General features: G+C 54.0%; 2 protein-coding genes across 2 annotated transcripts; one reads left to right on the top strand and one right to left on the bottom strand.

Moving 5' to 3' along the window:
* Positions 1–6,508: 6,508 nt before the first annotated feature.
* BKA78DRAFT_310727 (uncharacterized protein) lies at positions 6,509–7,745 on the bottom strand. Its single transcript, XM_066888150.1, has one exon. The coding sequence runs from the start codon at positions 7,367–7,369 to the stop codon at positions 6,857–6,859; it is 513 nt and encodes a 170-aa protein (XP_066745072.1). The 5' UTR covers positions 7,370–7,745; the 3' UTR covers positions 6,509–6,856.
* A 7,172-nt stretch (positions 7,746–14,917) lies between these two features.
* On the top strand, positions 14,918–17,151 carry BKA78DRAFT_351663 (P-loop containing nucleoside triphosphate hydrolase protein; the record flags this gene model as incomplete). Its single annotated transcript, XM_066891219.1, has 4 exons — positions 14,918–15,214; positions 15,268–15,686; positions 15,741–16,168; positions 16,223–17,151. The coding sequence occupies 4 exons, from the start codon at positions 14,918–14,920 to the stop codon at positions 17,149–17,151; spliced, it is 2,073 nt and encodes a 690-aa protein (XP_066745071.1).
* Between the last annotated feature and the right edge of the window lie 937 nt (positions 17,152–18,088).

Raw genomic sequence — 18,088 nt, 5'->3', positions numbered from 1 at the left:
ACGAACCAATTGGATCATCTGTTCGACGGCTGAATTATGTGCGTACCCCCCGCCTGGCGCCCGCAAGGGGCCGAGGTAGCTGCCGATTCGGTCGCAATGGTTTTTTCGCACCTTCACTCTGAAAAATGGCACGCCACCTTCTAGCATTGTGATACATTTCATGAACAAATTGATTGAGTAATTGCAAAAAGAAACATGGTGAAAAGACTCGGTTCAACAAAAATTGCTTTCTATTCACTTGAACACAGTCAATTCTACCTTTGACTACCTGACCAGAAGCCAATTCAGATGGCCAAAATGTGAGCAGCTACGACGTGGGTTGGTTGAACAAACTTTTGTTTTGGCCTGCAAAAATGAAGCGGAGCGAGGAGCGGATCACTTTTCGGGGGCGGGGCGGAGCCGCGGAGGTCGGCGGCGGGCCGTCGCGTCCGGGGATCGGCAGTCGCGTCGGCGCGCGTCGGCGCGTCGCCCGTCGGCCAGAGCAGCAATGCTGTGATGCGACAACTGAACCGCATCCAACTTTCGCGAACCACGCCCAGTCGCCAATTGATCGCTCAATCGACTTTCGCATGGCCAACTGACCCCATCTCCACCGAGTCGCAAACTTTCCGCGCCTCACCTCGCTCCAAACCGTCTCGAACCATCACCGCTTCTGCATCGCTTCACGCACCTTTCACCAGCTTCACTCGCCTTCGGCCGCACCAAGACCTCCAAGACCTCCAAGAATCACCAGAGGACGACCCTGCAGACCGCGACAATCTCCGACGTTGCCCAGACGCCGAGTCTTCAGCCCAATCATCTGCTCCTTGGCTGTGTTTCCTCAGGCGCTGGCCACCGCCCGAGCTCACCTCCATCGACTCTACAACTCGCCAGTGCGGACCGCTAGCCCTACAAGCCGCCACGGCGAGCTCCGCCTCGTCCCCCGATGCCGAGCCTTCAGCCCAATCCATGCATGCTTGGCTGCTTCTCTTGTATCGACGTCCACGATGCCGGGAAAGATGCCGGACGTGATGTCGGCTGAGCGCGTCGCGTCTTGCGCTTCGTGACGAGTGATTGGAGTCCTGTCGTCTGCTCCACGAGCTCCAGGTCGCTTTTGCCACACAACATGCCAAACATCACCGGCACCTTTCGCAGCGCGGCGGTCGGGGCCTCGCCTGCTTTTCACTTGCCGGAGAGTGTCGCCTGGGCACAACCGAGTACATAAAAAAATGGAGGCTATGCCAGCGTTGGACAGCTTGAGATGTTTGGCCGATCGCTCGAAGAAATCGCCGCGGGAAGACCCATTTGTCGGAACTAAAGGAGTTGCAAATTACGGCCGATGATGGTCTCGCCTCCATCTCGAACGAAATGTGAGATGCCTCCCACGTTTTTCCCAAACTCACACCGGTTCGTCGCTGACCGAATTCACCAGAAAGAAGCTGAGATCGTCGACAGATCTGGCTGCGGGGCCAGACTCTCCATCTTCAGCATCGCATTCTTCACAAATCGCCATTGTCGATCAATGTCAATGTCTGGAGCATTCCCACTAAGCACCGTCGATCTCCACAGTACAACCGCCGCCGCACATACGACTTGGTTGATCGAACTCGACTCTTTCACTCACGCAACTCTTCCTATCGCGTCGTCGGCCGATTTGGCCAGTTTTGAGGCAATTGGTAAGTCGTGGCAGCCGTCCCTTGCTCTGCCGGCTGCGCAAGCCTTCAACACACAATGGAGCTGTGCATATGTTGTCAGCTTGGTTCGTTCCTCGTTAACTTGGCAGCGGTCGCAACCATGTGACTAGCGATTGAAGACCCGCGTATATCATTCTAGCTCCGGTCGGCATGCCTCCGAATTGGCACAGAGACTCCCGGGCAACCACTTCCAGTCCATTCGGGCTTACGTGCGGCTGCTTTTCCCCCAAGGTCTTGGGGGATTATAAGAGAGCGCGACGAGTGATCGTTACTGGAGCAGGGCAGAACCGAAGCAGAGCGACTTGGCTTCTGCAGCTCTTCTCTCACTCTTTTTCCTCGGCTTTTTGTTGCCAGTCTTTTTTTTCTCTGTTTCAGTCTCTCCTTCACAGTCACTCGCTCAACAGTCGTCTTCGTCGTCTGCGTTGAATTCACCTCCAGTTTCGCGTCGCTTCGCCCGCAATCATGCGCCTCCCCAAGAAGGTGCTCTTGGCCATTCTGGCCACGCTCCTTCAGCAGGCCACGACTGCCCCGACCAACAACGAGGAGAACGCCAACTTCAGGGACTTCAAAGCCCGGGATGGCGAGCTCGTCAAGCGCCAACTTCTTGGCTTGAATGGACAAGGTAGCCTGAATGCCTTCGCCGTCGCCTGCCCGAGCGTCTTGCCCATATTGAATGACCTTCAACCTCTAGCGACGCCTATTCAGTCAGCTATTCGAGTTCTCAACTCCGCAATCTCCAGTGCGCTCGTATCGAACCCTGCGCTTCTCTCCACGGCCCTTCCTGTCGCCACAAACTTGGTCAGCAACCCTCTCGCTGTTACGTCGGCCTTGCCTACGGCATCGGTGGTCCCCGGCTTGTCGTCTCTCGCATCAAACGTCGTATCTCTTCCAACTGGGGCCGTCTCATCCCTCGCCTCCAACGCCGTCTCTGGACTTCCGCTAAGCTCATTGGTACCGGGAGCTTCCTCTCTGGCCAGCAACGTGCTCCCCGGTGCTTCTTCACTTAACGTCCTCCCCGGAGCTTCCTCCCTGGTCAGCAACATCCTCCCGGGGGCCTCCTCCCTCCCTACGGCAGCGATAAGTTCTGCTTTAGCCTTGTCAAGTGCCGCGGGTCCGCTTAATTCTCTTCTATCCCAGGCCTCAACGAACGTATGACTTCCATCTCGCATCCACTAGAAGCCACGACTGACAATTACTTCCAGCTCCAAATCTTGTCCCAGCTCCCCAGTGCTATAGCACCGATCGAATCCCTTGCGTCACAAGTGGTTAATCCTTCGGTATTGGACTCAATCGCAAGCCAGGCACTCACGAACCCGACGGCCGCTTTGTCTGGACTGAGCTCAGTCATTGCACCGATCAATTCGATGCTGACCCAGTCGAACCCGTTGTCGTCTTTTTTACCCTCAAGCCTTGCTGTTCCTGGTACCAGTGCGCTGCCTTCCGTTTTACCTTCAGGTCTGTCCTTGGGGTCTGTTAGTCTGATCCCAACGACTATCTGCTCGGCCTGTGCCCCTGGAACAACAGGATTGCCCGCACTCTCTGGGTTACAAAGTATCTTGCCGTCGGCGCTTTCGGAGATCCAGTCCCTGGTCCCTACTTCTGGTCTACCACTTCCGACTAGCGCCATACAGTCTATACTCTCGCAGTTGCCGTCAAATATCGCGTCTGCAGTCCAAAGCGACCCTGCGCTGGTCTCCAGTCTCGTTGGATCCCTCCCGTCGTCAATTATCCCATCGGTTCTCAGCGAATTAAGCGATTTGGGCACGCTTCTCCCTACTTCTGGTCTACCACTTCCGACCAGCGCCATACAGTCTATACTCTCGCAGTTGCCGTCAAACATCGCGTCTGCAGTCCATACCGACCCCGCCTTGGTATCCAGTCTCGTCGGATCTCTCCCGTCGTCCTTGGTGCCCTCGGTTCTGAGCGAATTGAGCGATTTAGGGTCTTTGCTTCCTACGAATCCCCTGACGATCCTGCCTTCGAATCCCTTGACGGCTCTCCCTACCAACCCTCTGACTGATGGAGGTTTCCTGAGCTCTTTGATCGACGAGCTCCCAACCAGTGTCCTCCCGAGCATCATTCCTACTGATCCAGTGGCACTGAACTCGTTCATCTCAAATCTCCCCACTGGAGTGCTCAGTTCTGCACTCGAGGACCTGTCCCTGCCGACAATTCTGCCAACAAACCCGCTGACAAATGGAGGTCTTTTGAGCTCTCTTATTGATGAGCTGCCGAGCACTTTGGTCCCGAGCATTATCCCCACCGATCCTGCGGCACTGAGCTCGTTTATTTCAAACATACCCACTGGTGTGCTCAGCTCTGCACTCGAGGACCTGTCCCTGCCGACAATTCTGCCAACAAACCCGCTGACAAATGGAGGTCTTTTGAGCTCTCTTATTGATGAGCTTCCAAGCACCTTGGTCCCGAGCATTATTCCCACAGATCCTGCGGCACTGAGCTCGTTTATTTCGAACATACCAACTGGGCTGTTGAGTTCGGCCCTCGAGGACCTCTCACTTCCCACCATCCTTCCTACGACTGGGCTGCCCGCTCTCTCATCTGGACTACCTCTTCCGACAAGCGCACTGGAGAGTCTTATTAGTGGCTTACCTGATGCTGTCGAGTCTGCTCTCACCCAGCCGGCCCCGGTCTTGTCTTCTATCCTCGGGTCACTGCCAACGCAACAGGTATCGTCTATATTGGATGATCTCAGCCAAATTTCTCAACTCCAAAGCGCTCTTCCCACAGCTCTCCCATCTAGCATCTTGGCTCCTATCCAAAGCTTGATCAGCGACCTTCCTCCAGCAATTGAGAGTGCTCTTACTCAGCCTCCACAAGTCATCAGCTCTATTTTGGACACCCTTCCCTCGTCCGTGGTCCCTGGAGTGCTCAGTGAGCTTAGCCAGATCGGTTCTATTGCATCAGGCATCCCCAGCGGGATTGAGAGCCTTGTTTCCGCTGTCCCAACCGCCATTGCACCTATTGAGAGCTTGATTAGCGATCTTCCTCCGGCAATCGAAAGTGCTCTTACTCAGCCTCCACAAGTCATCAGCTCTATTTTGGACACCCTTCCCTCGTCCGTGGTCCCTGGAGTGCTCAGTGAGCTTAGCCAGATCGGTTCTATTGCATCAGGCATCCCCAGCGGGCTTGAGAGCCTCGTTTCTGCATCTCTCTTGCCCGCGTTGTCGTCGGATCTTGGGGCTATAAGCTCATTTGCTGCGACGGCAATCCCAACTGGTGTACTTTCGAGCATCGGAGCACCTTTGAGCTCTGACATCGCGGCGCTCAGCTCCATAATTGCTTCTGGAGTCCCATCTGGAGCGCTCTCTAGCCTCTTACCCGCTTTGTCATCGGATCTTGGCGCCTTTAGCTCGTTTGCTGCGTCGGCGATCCCAACTGGTGTACTTTCGAGCATCGGAGCGCCTTTGAGCTCTGACATCGCGGCTCTCAGTTCTATTGTTGCTTCTGGAATCCCATCTGGCGCGCTCTCCAGCCTCTTGCCCGCTTTGTCATCGGATCTTGGCGCAATTAGCTCATTTGCTGCGTCGGCCATACCATCTGGCGTGCTTTCGAGCATCGGAGCGCCTCTGAGCTCTGATGTCGCGGCACTCAGCTCCATAATTGTTTCTGGAGTTCCATCTGGAGCCCTTTCCAGCCTTTTGCCCGCTTTGTCATCAGATATTGGCGCAATCAGCTCGTTCGCCGCGTCTACACTGCCATCTGTAACTCTTGGTCCCTCAAACCTCGCAGGAATCAGTTCCTTCGCATCCAGTGCTCTTCTCCCGCTGGAAACGGCCTTGAGCAACCTTCCATCAGGTCTCGAGTCGGCTCTCTCCCAGGCACTTACAAATCCTGGAGCCTTGTCCAGCGCGCTACAGGCTGTCCCAAGCTCAATTCTCCCGGTCGTGTCGTCCCAATTAGGAAACGTAGGGTCAGCGCTCACCCCTGCACTCTCGAACCTTCTGCCTGTCGCGAGCTCCGCCCCAGCAATTTTCTCATCAATTGTGGCATCGAATCTTGCGCCCATTGGCAGCATCTTGAACCCGAGCTCAAATCCTTTGACCAGTCTTCTCCAGCCATCAAACCTGCCCTCCGGCTTCTCCAGCGTCTACGTCAACCCCTCGGGCGTCTCCTCCTTGGGAAATTTGATAAGCTCAGCCGCTCAACCCCTGTCCAGCATCAACCCCTCGGGCCTCAGCTCTCTGGGTAACGGAGCGTCGTCGATCCTTGGCGGAGCCTCTTCCCTGGTTTCTGGGCTCCCTGTATCGTCAATTGTCAACCCCTCTTCTTTGGGCAACATTGTCAGCTCAGCTGTGAACCCCCTGAGCAGCGCTTTGAACCCCTCCAGCCTTGGCAACTTTGTCAGCTCGGCCGCAAACCCCCTGAGTAGCGCTCTGAACCCCTCGAGCCTCGGCAACTTTGTCAGCTCGGCGGCAAACCCCCTGAGCAGCGCTCTGAACCCCTCGAGCCTCGGCAACTTGGTCAGCTCGGCGGCAAACCCCCTGAGCAGCGCTCTGAACCCCTCGAGCCTCGGCAACTTGGTCAGCTCGGCGGCAAACCCCCTGAGCAGCGCCTTGAACCCCTCGGGCCTTTCCAGTCTCGGCAACTTTGTCAGCTCGGCGGCAAATCCCTTGAGCAGCGCGTTGAACCCCTCGGGCATTTCCAGTCTTGGTAATTTGGTCAGCTCGGCGGCAAACCCCCTGAGCAGCGCCTTGAACCCCTCGGGCATTTCCAGTCTCGGCAACTTTGTCAGCTCGGCGGCAAACCCCTTGAGCAGCGCGTTGAACCCCTCGGGCATTTCCAGTCTCGGCAACTTGGTCAGCTCGGCCGCAAACCCCTTGAGCAGCGCGTTGAACCCCTCGGGCATTTCCAGTCTTGGTAACTTGGTCAGCTCGGCCGTAAACCCCCTGAGCAGCGCCTTGAACCCCTCGGGCATTTCCAGTCTTGGCAACTTTGTCAGCTCGGCCGCAAACCCCCTGACCAGCGCGTTGAACCCCTCGGGCCTCACCTCTTTGGGTAACGGAGCATCCTCGCTTTTGGGCGGAGCTTCTTCGCTGGCAACCCGCGTCTCGTCCTTGGGAAACGGCCTGTCTAGCGCTTTAGCGCCAACTGGTATCGTGTCGTCCTTGGGAAACGGCCTTTCTAGCGCGTTGGCGCCAACTGGCATTCTCGGCGGCGTATCGTCAGCATTGAACCCGACCGGGGTTGTCTCTGGAATCAACAGCATCGGAAATGGCATCTCCAGCGCCCTCAACCCTTCCTTGGTTGCCTCCGCTGGTAGTGGTGTCACGGGAGCTGTAGGAAGCATCTTGAATCCTACTGCAACGGCTGCAGCGACCTCCAGGGCGGGTAATGGCGTTGGCACGGCGCCTGGCGCCTCGTTCTCCGTCATTGCCACGGGAACTGTGTACGGAAATGTGTACAACTACGTCTTCTACGCCAACACGCTGGTGAGCGTGAACGGAGGATTCCTCGACCCGCGCACCGGCTCCGTTCAGGGTCTTCTCCCCGGCGGCCAACTCGTTGCTCTGCTGAGCGATGGTCTCCACATCGCGAACAGGCTGGTTCCATACCCGCAGGCTTACCTCGAGGTTCTCTCGGTCCTGGGCATCAGGCTGCCCATCGTTTCGAGACTCCCAATTAACATCCCTGCGAAGAACTAGGATTGACGAATTCCACGACCTTTGATCCTGCATGATTTTCAGCGAAGCGGTCTGCCTTCACGTCGAACTTTTTAGACCTGGCCCCGGAGCCTCATTATCCCGTACATTCTTGACATCTTTCCACGCATTTCTCCGTCTTCCTGATCATGTATGAGAAAACAAAAGTCTAGTCCTGCGCGGTCACATTTCCTACAAGTCCTACCCTCCACCTTTTTCTCTTTCTAGCCGGCATTGAGGGGAATTGCTTGCTAATGAAAACTGTCTGATGATCATGTCAAAGCGAATATCCCAGCACTTGGTCTTTGGACGGCCTGTCTCCTGTACTTGACGATTCCGATGTCGATGTGCGAGCTATGTGTACTTGTACTTTAGAAGAAGCTTGGGGTGAATTCAACTTTTTTCTTACTACCAATCGCAGCCGACTTTCGTTTGCTGGCGTTGAGTGATTTGAGTGCCTTGAAGTACGTGCAGCAAGCATTTGGGGGCTTGAAAAGCTTTGGATTGCGGTAAGTTTCCTCCATTTTGATGTGTCCAAGGCTGGCATGTCCCCGCTGATTGTTGAGCACGACAAGTTGGCGCGGGCGCGGGTGCGAAAAGTACAAAAGCCCCTTGACCCGACCGTACATGCTTGGGAAATTCTGGTTTTGCACGAAGAGTTTCTACAACAGAGAGGGGCTTGTATGCGCTGGCGCCTGACCGCTGGCAGTGGCAGCAGCGCGACGATAAATGTGTTGATGTCCCCCTGCGCGTGCCCAGGGAGTCTTTGAGTGCAGCGCAACAACTTCGTCTCAGCACCACGATACCTCCTCGAACGCACGCATCACTGCCTCTAAGCTCGCCAAACGACATGACCAACTGTCAAGGCTGGAAGTGGGCGCATCCATCATCTACTACAGCTTGAGCTTCGCTGACAATCACCGACCGCACGGTTGAGGCGCTCTCGCGCATCGCCCCGGGCACGTCTTTACCTAGCCGCAACCGCCTCCACTTTCGCCCTCCTGCGGGCAGTATGCTCGATGGCTTCAGAGAAGAGCATCAGCGCGACTCGGTCGGTAAGCTAGGACACAAAACGGAGCAGACGAATGCTACCTGGCTGGCAACAGACAACGATAGCATGATCGAGATCGTCGGCGACTTTCAGCCAGGACCGAGAATCACCAATACTTGGCAAAATTTTCGCGCCCAATTGATGACGCTTTTGTTTGGCTCTCTAGGCCAAGGCTGGTGAAAGGCGTTGACGCATGAATGCTCCTTGACCTCCACCGATAGACATAGATGTCATCGAGCGACGCCATTTGGAGCTATCCACTACCGCATTATGTGACCGTTGCACAAACTTGCCCACATTTTTCCACATTCTTCCTCGGAATCCTTCTCAGGGGCTGACAAGAAAGCTTCGCATAGGTTCGCGTTTGGTTTGAACGCAGTTGTGGCTGCTAAAAATCCCTCCCCAGTGGCAGTTGGGTCTGCTAAATCCTCCCAGGTGGTTGATGACCGTGAAGGTGGATTTGCTACTTGCGCTGAAAGGTGGAGTTGCTGCAAGTATTGTGCAAGGAACACATACCCAGAGCGTCTGGCCCGGCGCGTCGTTCTTTTCTACCCCATATCCATGTGCCCACCACCAAGCATTGGTCCTCTCTGTGGATCGGCGATGGTCCGAAAATCAGTGCCACATGAACTCCTTCCATTCAGATTCCGTTCTTTCGAGGCTTACTCCGGCAGTATGAGTTCCTCCGAGTGGCAGCGTGTGTCTGTACATGATGGCGAATGACTTGCTCGAAAATTAGACAACCGTGCAAAAGAACCCGAGATTTGCTGTTGGGCCTGATGGAGGTCTGTTGGAGCGTGGAAGTGCGAAGAAAATCCCATCGAAATCTATGCGTGTCTTAGCGACGACAGACTGGGAAGGCACATGCTCTCATGGGGCAGTCGCGTATTCGCCTTAGGAGCCCTGGAGCTCGCGTGCACCAACACCATCTCACCCCGCGGCCACGTCCGCGAATACCAAAAGCGTGAATCGAGACATCATCCTCATCATCGAAATTTGAGATTGAGACCGTTGTGAGTTGGAGCATTCAATCACTACACGTCCGCCATTGAACCAGCTTTCTCGAATTCAGCGCCTTTGACTTACACTGACACCAACCTAGCTCACAGCATCTCGCACCTTCGACGCCCCGCTCGAAGCCTCAATTGAACGACCGCACTCGCTGGAATCGCGCCAGAATCTGACGCGCCTCACAATGCCCAAATCCGACGCCATCGACGCTGCATGCGCTGCTCCTCTTCCACAACCATTTCACGATCGGGGTGATCACGAGATTCTTTCTACAAAGCGGCACCTGCTTGCAAGCAAGCGAGAGACTTGACACTCAGACGGTGATGCGGAAAGGCACAAGCGTGGGAGGACCAGGAAATGGGAGCACGCTCAAAACGTACCCCCGCTGTTTTCCTACGGCGTCGCGACTACTACCGGAGTACCGCAGTTCGAAAACCAGAGCAGCAAACCGGTGGCAGAAGAGAAGCAGCAGGTCGAAACGGAATGGCGCGAAGATAAGCCATATGGGCCTTCACTGACGTCTGTGGGCATGAATACACCAAAGAAGGGATCTTTCGCCATCTCAAAAGCTCTTCCAGCAGCTACAGCTTGTCATCGTCACGGCGCGAATCCCTTGCGTTCGAAGATGCCGCTGCACTCGCCTGGATGGCGAGCACTCCGGGAGCACTCGCTTGGACAAAGACCACGTTTCGCGATGATTCTACAAACGGTTTGTTAATCGGGTGCGTGCCTCGTGGAATAGTCGACCGCTACTGCTGTCTCTCAGGCGCGATTCGAATGTGACGTGAGAAACCTCTCTGACTTTCCCTGTCGGTGTCTTTGATCGAATGGACCACGAGCACGAAAAATTGAACGTGAGCGAAAAAGAGGAGCTCATTCTCTTCTTTCTGTCTTTCGTCAGTTTCTTGACGTAGGCTGGCGCCGGTCTACCGTCGAACAGATTTGAGCAACTTGGATGTGAGTCCTTCCAGCCCGTGATATGGTTGTTCTTTCTGACACTGTTTAGACCTCATGTTGCTTACAGCCCGAAGGCATCATGATTCGGACGACGACAGTGGATTGGTAGCCAAGAACCAAGGAAACAGACACTGAGTTCGACTGCAAAGCGATCGCGCAATATAATACCACGACTTTCCAGCTCGCGACCGGTGCATCGCGTTGCAGCCTTCGGAGACGGCCGATTACCCCATCGCGGGAAAGATACGAAGCACAATCAAGGGTACATGGTAGAAAAATGGTGCTATTACAAGAGCCGCTCCACCAAAAGTTACTAACCAGTTAGTAGAGTTACCCTCGGCCGCCATCGAGTCTTCATACATCCTTGTTGTAAACAACAGAAGATTCCACCTCTGTAACTAGGTAGCCTGCAACGGTCCAAGACATTGCTTGCAAGACTTGACAATGGCTTTGTCCCAAGTCGGCCGCTTTGTTAATTGTGGCGGGACTTGTATTGGCCTGCTCTCCTTTTACCCACCGCAACCTCTTGCTGCTTGAAAGTGCACTTTGTTTCGCTGACATCCTTTCCGGGACATCTTCGCCCTCTTTAATGATGTATGCTTTGTCGTTGAAGCAAGCAAGCTAGGACAGCAGGATTGGCATGGTATCACCAAAGCAATGAGCTGATTGTCAACGAGGATGGGAAGTCTTGGTAGGACAGTTGCGGAAGATTCAAGGCTGGTAGCCTTCGGCCATGGTCCCATCCGCCGCAGTGCTGGCAACTTATGCAAAGAAAAAGAGAAACAAAAAGCAAAAAGGCAAAAAGAATCTGGCGGGACTCGAACTCGTGGTTACGGCGATCTCAGATGGTAGGCGTTGGAAACACCATAACACCACCAACGGTCAGCCACTAAGGTTACCCAACTGCGCTAGCCCACCAGATCCTTGCTAAGGAATTGAAAGTTTAGAAATATAAACATAAAGTCAGGAAAACCAATTTTCCAACTCTTTCGATGGATGGCCATATGGAAGGAATTGCACGGGACGATGCGCCTTAGCTCCAGCTCCTGGGCATAGCAACTCCACATCATGACCACCCGCTCAATCCGGACGACAACATGGACGGCTGCCCGTCACCTTCACTTCGTTGCGGCGAAATGCTTTGAGCGCTTGGACGCCCTTCTGGAAGTTTTGGCCTGAGGAACGAATTGACAAGAATGACTCTGGCAGCTTCGCTTCACGTCACTTCCCAGCAAGTTGTACTGCTGTGGCGGCAGCTGCAGTCGCACTACCAAAATCTCCTGGAGTCGTCGCCTTCACCCGAAAAACATCAACCGTAACGCCTCATACCACAGCCAGCCCGTTTCCCCAACCAAATGACTGAACAACAGCTCAGTATCCTTCCAAGCTGCTTGATCTACCATCATGTCCGCCCCACCACTGTAAGTTTGCGCCGCCATGCTCTCATCAAATCGAGCTGACCTTCAGAAATTATAGACGTTTTGGGGCTTCTCCGCATTGTCGAGACATTGTGAGTCTCGCCCAAGTTGCGTCGTGACATGTTGCTCTAGGCCGCCATGGCCTTGGAAATTGCTGACGGAGCTGAACCTGGCCTCGAGCGCGGTGCGTGCTCAGGTATTCTCTCTGACGCTCTTACTCGCTCGACTAGAAGACGTCTGGGGTCGCCTTGAAGAGATGGACGTCCGCATGGTCAGCGAAGAGGAATGGATGATCTTGTACTCCCATCTCCTGTCGTCAAGGTGCTTCTCCGTGTTGATGCAAATGCCCTCATCTCCACTCAATAACGCCACCAAAAAACCCCAGGGGCTGAAGCAATGGAAAGCGCTATTTCTCTGTCTATTTCATCAAACCTGGTATAATTCACGTAGATAGAGCTTGGGGGCGTCTCGAAGCAAAGTATCTCAACGCGGAAATCACCTCCAGATGGAGGACAGAGAGGGCTTTCTGATGACATGACTCAGCAAAATAGTACGCTGCTGTTCTGAATGCTCGCATAGTGTTAATATGAGCGGATGTGCCCCACTACATGCTCAAAAGGGAAGAAAACTCACTTCAGTTGACTTGGGTGCATTTGTTCAGCATGGCCGCACGGGCTATCCTGTCGTATAAAAGCATCAGCCCTCCCTCTCGCATTTGATACTTGAACATCTCAATCCAATCGATCCGAAAACCCTTGAACCTTACCCAATTCCACCGTAAACTCAACCATGGATCCAAACACCAACAACAAATGTACGTCCCCAAACCCATCTTTGAGGCTGACGCTGAAAAGCTCTGACGATGCCAAAGACGTCCTTTTCGATGATCTTCTCTCCCACTGCCAGACCATGACCATCCGCTCCGAGGAAAAACATCCTGTCTGGGTCTTGGCTGCTATCGAGCTCATCAGAGTTGGAGACACTACGAACGGCTTCGGATACATGCACAACGGCAAGACATCCAGGCCTTTTCAAATGGAACATCTTTTCTGATCCAATCAGGCGGCATCTTGCAGTGCCTCCGCGCCGGCTACCTTTCGGAGCACGAGTCTGAGGCCTGGACCGCCAGGTTCATGCGTCTCGTTCTCATTCCCTACATCTAGCGCTGGCTCTGATGCTTTCCGGACTTTACTGAATATGTCATTGAGTACATGGTAAGCTTGTATTCTTGTCTGCTGTGGCTTGCGCTGACTTTGACTTCCCAGTCCAACTTGGACTTGACGATAACTGTTTCAGAAGGCTTGGGGCAGATGTTTCCGAATGGGACATGATGATGATGGGGTTGTTTCTGGAAGGGGCGATGTTGCTTTTTGGTAGTTTCGTTACTCGGTTCTGTATCCCGAAGCCGAATTGAGTGCTACCACTTAAGGTCGCCAGCCAAATTTTCTGCTCCTGAATTCGGCATCTTGCAAGAACTTTCCTGGGCTATTGAAATGCTCTTATCTTCTGCAAGACTTGAAGGCGTGCCACCAACGAGGTTCGATGTAGTCAAGCTTCGCGTTTAGTCGTGTTGCTTGACGCTCGAATCGCTGTGGCCAAGGAATCCAAGTCCACACCAACATGCCCGAAGGAAATCCACGACTCCGCTGCCTGTCGCTGCCCGTCGCTGCCCGTCATAATCTGCCCTTGGGAAGCTTGTCTGTGGCCGTGAGAACTGAACGACGAAAAGATGATGTTCGCCGAGCGATGAAAAATACGACATCAAACATGCGAGCCTCAAAGCGAAGCCTGTTGAAACCACCTTCCAGACATGGCCAAGTTGACTGACATCAAATAACACCCGAAATCAGGATATGAAAGACAAGGAGAAGTGAAAATGGATTCAAAGCTCCTCTCTTTCGTCTTGGTTCTTTTTGACGGACCCAAATAATCACGGCCAACTTCGTGCTCGTCATTGTGACCAATCCCTCACTTTATGGCGCCGGCACCTCGTGAATACTCCTTTGATTGGATGGGTTTCGAGCTGAGTCGGCTTGACGCCGCAGGTTGAGTATGGTCGGAGTTCTGGTCGAGTTCTTTTGCAAGACGAGAAAGGATCATACTGCATGGGCACGAGGTCTTGGTACGCTACCTGAGCAATGACCTGGTCAAATCCCGGGTGGCAGTTGTGCTCCGCTTTGTACGCCTCTCGAAGGGGACACACACGGCCGTCGAGCTTCAATTGCTTCAGTGGTGGCTCCTGACGGGGATTCGATATGAGCGGGGCTGCTCCTTGGGATATCCCAGGACGAAGATGTCATGTCAACAGGCTCCGGTTAAGATATCTAGGGCGGTTCCTCTTCAACTGCGCAGCCGATGACTCCCTGTGATGATATGTTTTGAGCATTGTTGCTGGCCGCGATGTCAGAGAACAAAGACGCCTCAACAACCTGTTCGGATGTAGCCGTCGATTGGAGGTATTTGGTGGCCGGGTCCTTGTCAGAAAGTCCTTGACCAAAAATGTCCGAGAAATGACTGACTGTTTTTCAGGATGCTGATTCGGGGACGGGGTTTGTGTTTTTCCTCGCGCGTGCCTCTTGGTGGTGCGTTTTCCGGCGGCGCCTCTACAGGGCGCCTTCAGCTAGGGCCTGTCATGTGTAGATGTCTGAATATCAAAGAAGTCAAAGACAGGCGTCAAAGGAAATGTACTTCTTGTGCTGAGGTCGAGGCTGACGTTGAGGTTGAAGGTCAAAGATGGTGCAGCTCGGAAGCAAGACCTCTTCCACTGGCGGCTGCAGGCTTCGTCATACCTGCCTGATAGAGGCAGTCTTCTGAAGTAGAACGCCGGATAAAAAATCCTCATGCCTGAGGATTAACTTCCCTAAGGCAGCCAAATTGATCGCCTGCCCTACCTCGCACCTGCCCTCCGCGCCTGCCCGCGCACCTGCTTGCCCGCGCGCCTGCCCACTTCTCTAAAACCACCCACCCACCCACCTCAAAACTCTCCCACAACAACCAAATCCTCCACAAGCCATCGAATTCTCCCCACATCCCGAGTTTACGCATAGTCGCTCTGGCGACAGCCAACGGTATGTCGATCGCTTGCCGCTCCTGGTAATCACAACACCAAGAAAGCTTTTCTCTGACTGTGAGCCCAGGACACCCATCATGAACGTGATTGAAGCGGCCCACGGCGACTTCTTCATGGAAGTCATTCGGCTGGAGACATTGCCGTTGACTTTGACTGAGCGAGCTCGGGTCCGAGAAAAAGCTTGGGATGCGATTTTGTCCGCTAGAAACCCGTCACAAGCACAACATTTGTGGCTCCAGCAAGAGCTGCAAAACCTCGACCGAGCCTTGCGACCTCTACTCTCCCAGCACCCACCAACGCCGGATCGAGAGCGCGCCGTGACAGAGATTCTCTTGGAGTTTCGATCCCGGGATATTCAGATCCAAACAAATATGGTAAGTCTTCACTCCATGTCTAATACTACTGCACCCCACTAAAAAAGTTCAAGCACCCGCATCTAGTCCCTCTCTACAGGCTCCACGGCCTAGCCGGTTTTCCCTTTCGCATGGGCCACCCGCCCAACTCAAACCAGCCTGGCTATCCAGTTCGCCCATACAACGCTGGAGCTCCGGACGCTATCCCCTCTCATCCGGGCCACCCGCCCTTTCCGAGCCCATCGGATCCTACCGAATCGTACTTCGCGCCGCCAGCACCACCGGCCAGTCCCTTTGTGCCGCCAGCACCACCGGCCAGTCCCTTTGGGCTGCCAGCACCACCGGCCAATCCCATTGTGCCGCCAGCACCTGGCGACCAAGCCGACGAGGACAAGGACGCGTGGGGCAGATTTCGTGCCCCGGAATCCCTAAAAAACAACCTTAAAGAAATGGGAATCGTAAACCCGACCAAAGTTCAAAGGGCTTTGATGAGGTCCGTCTCCGATGTCAACATCACTTTGATAAATACAACGCTGACTCAAGATAGGTATGTTGCAGGTGCTTGCAGCTTTTACCTCGCCGCCGAGTTCTCTGCAGGAAAGACAATTGGCATATGTGTCAGTGCCGTTACCCATGTCGCTCGACGGTTCGAAGAAGAGGGCATCCCACCCAAGAGGAAGCCATTAGTCGTAATCCTCTGTCCAAATTGCGAAAACGCGATCCAGACCTTCCACACAATTTACGTCCTGACGCCGAAAAGTAAAGTTCGCGTTGGGATTGCAATTGGTGGAAACGAGGTGGGCCCCCAGCTCAAAGACCTCCACGACGGCCGCGACATCCTTGTCGCTACACCAGGACGACTCATCGAAATTTGCACAAAATTCAGCATGCAGCCTGAGGTGCTGATCATGGACGAAGCGCACAGGCTTTTGAGCAATTCGTTCTCTGCACAGCTCGGAGAACTGAAGAAGAAGTGTGAGTAAAACGAAACAATCTTCCATTGAATTCGCCTTCTAATAGATTCCATAGCTGTAGTAGGAGAAAACACCAAGCTCGGATCCATCGCAAGCTTTCTGACTGAGGAGCTTGAGGCCAGGGCCAGAAGTTTCAACCTCTCATCTGCTTCGCTCAAGATTATCGGCCGCCCGGAAGGATGCACTCCGAGTCAACACAAACGAGTACGCATGAATTTCAAATACGATAACGGCTGTGGACCCGACTACGCGTATATTCGGAGTATAATTGAAAGCATCGCTGGAAAGGTCATCATCTTCGCAAACACGCGCCACCAAGTGGCGGAGATTCACAGCGCCCTCTTGGGTACGGCACAGCTGGTGGCGCGCACGGGAAATAGCTTTGATGACAATCACGACAAAATACATGACCAGGGACGCATGCCCTGGGTCAAGGTCCCTACTCCTTTCGGCTTCCCGGCCTTTGTTGTCTGGAGAGTGGTGCCATCTGGGTCTGGCCCGGACCGAAAACTGGTGCGCAAGGGACGCGTTGTTGTTGATGTACGCGGTCTCAATGAAACTACCACTCCTGACGCCTACCCATTCCCCCTGCCCGTCGCCTACGCTGACCGCTCGCAAGAGCACCGAGAGCTTGTCCTCGACCGCATCGAGACAGAGCAAGCTCGGGTTGTTATCACGACGGATTCCTATGCCGAAGGCATTAGCATCAGAGGTGTCAAATACGTCATCCACGCATACCTGCCTGTGGCTTCAGACGAGGAAGACAGGTCTCCGATGAGGCGGTACATGGAGCGTAATGGTCGTACTGGCCGAATTGGCCACACGGGTACCAGTACAGCGTTTTACTCGGACTCTGATGAACCGTTGTTCGAGCACTTGGCGGAGCACATGGTCGTGGTGGGCCAGCACTCATCCGTCTCTGGCGTGATGGAAAAGTTCAACTCCCGGTGCAGTGACATCACCCCAGAGAGGAAGGATGCCTGATTTTCCTCAGTAACGGATCTTGCCATTTACTTGGAATGACCAAACTGCGTACCCGCGCACATCAAAAACAATCGAGAGTCACCCGCTCATAAATAGAGAAAATGAGAAATGAGATTTGCAACAGCACTCGACTTTCCAAGCGCCTGATCTGATTTCTCGGTGTGCTGGTTGTTGATGGAAAAATCAAGTGGGAGTGTTTCGGCCGTCGTGTGTAGGTTTTGCACACTTCGCTGTTGCGAGTTTGTGCTAGAAACACTGAGAAAACATGATGTACACTGCAAGCAAGTTAATGGAAGCTAGACTACCTGCAGGCAATTTATACACATTGGCAAGATTCGAAAGGAGCGGGACAGTGTTGAACGTAAAATGTATGCATTACTTTGCTGGCCACATTTGACACAAACGACGCCGACAACATCAGCTTAAGCCGCATCATCGACATCCCAAATCAACTGTAGCCCAGCACCCGAACCAGATTCAGCCGCTTCTCAGGTCATCCTTCTCCCCATTTGTACGTGGCCTGTACCCGCTGACAGTTTATCTTCACCAAAGAGCCACGGCGCCACCGCACCAGCAAGCGAGACAGAGGACACGCAGAAGCGCCTCTCCCCCTAAAAACGCGTTACCGGCATGCTGCAACAGATTCTCCATTCTCATCAACAGAGCATCAGCAACTCCCACAGAACTCACGAAGACATGAAAGCCAAGCGAGCAAACCTCCTTCTCTTTGCTTGAGCGGCTGACTGACAATCGCCTCAGCTGCTTGCCAACATGGATCCTCTCTCTGCCCAGGCGGAGATGGACTCCGTGGCCGCGGACGCCCACGACATGACGGCGCACTAGGTGGGCCAAATCCAATCCTATGCATCCGATACCTCCCCATACATCCGCACGTTGGACGGATCAAGACATGGCGTTGGCTCCAATTCCGTGCCTA

This window comes from Phyllosticta capitalensis (assembly GCF_038381095.1).
Source record: "Phyllosticta capitalensis strain CBS 128856 chromosome Unknown BKA78scaffold_4, whole genome shotgun sequence".
NCBI lineage: Eukaryota > Fungi > Ascomycota > Dothideomycetes > Botryosphaeriales > Phyllostictaceae > Phyllosticta > Phyllosticta capitalensis.
This window is presented reverse-complemented; position numbering and strand designations above follow the sequence as displayed.

Excerpts from the sequence above, each read along its gene's own strand:
- BKA78DRAFT_310727 (XM_066888150.1), bottom strand. The coding sequence starts at position 7,369 with ATGCAGGATCAAAGGTCGTGGAATTCGTCAATCCTAGTTCTTCGCAGG.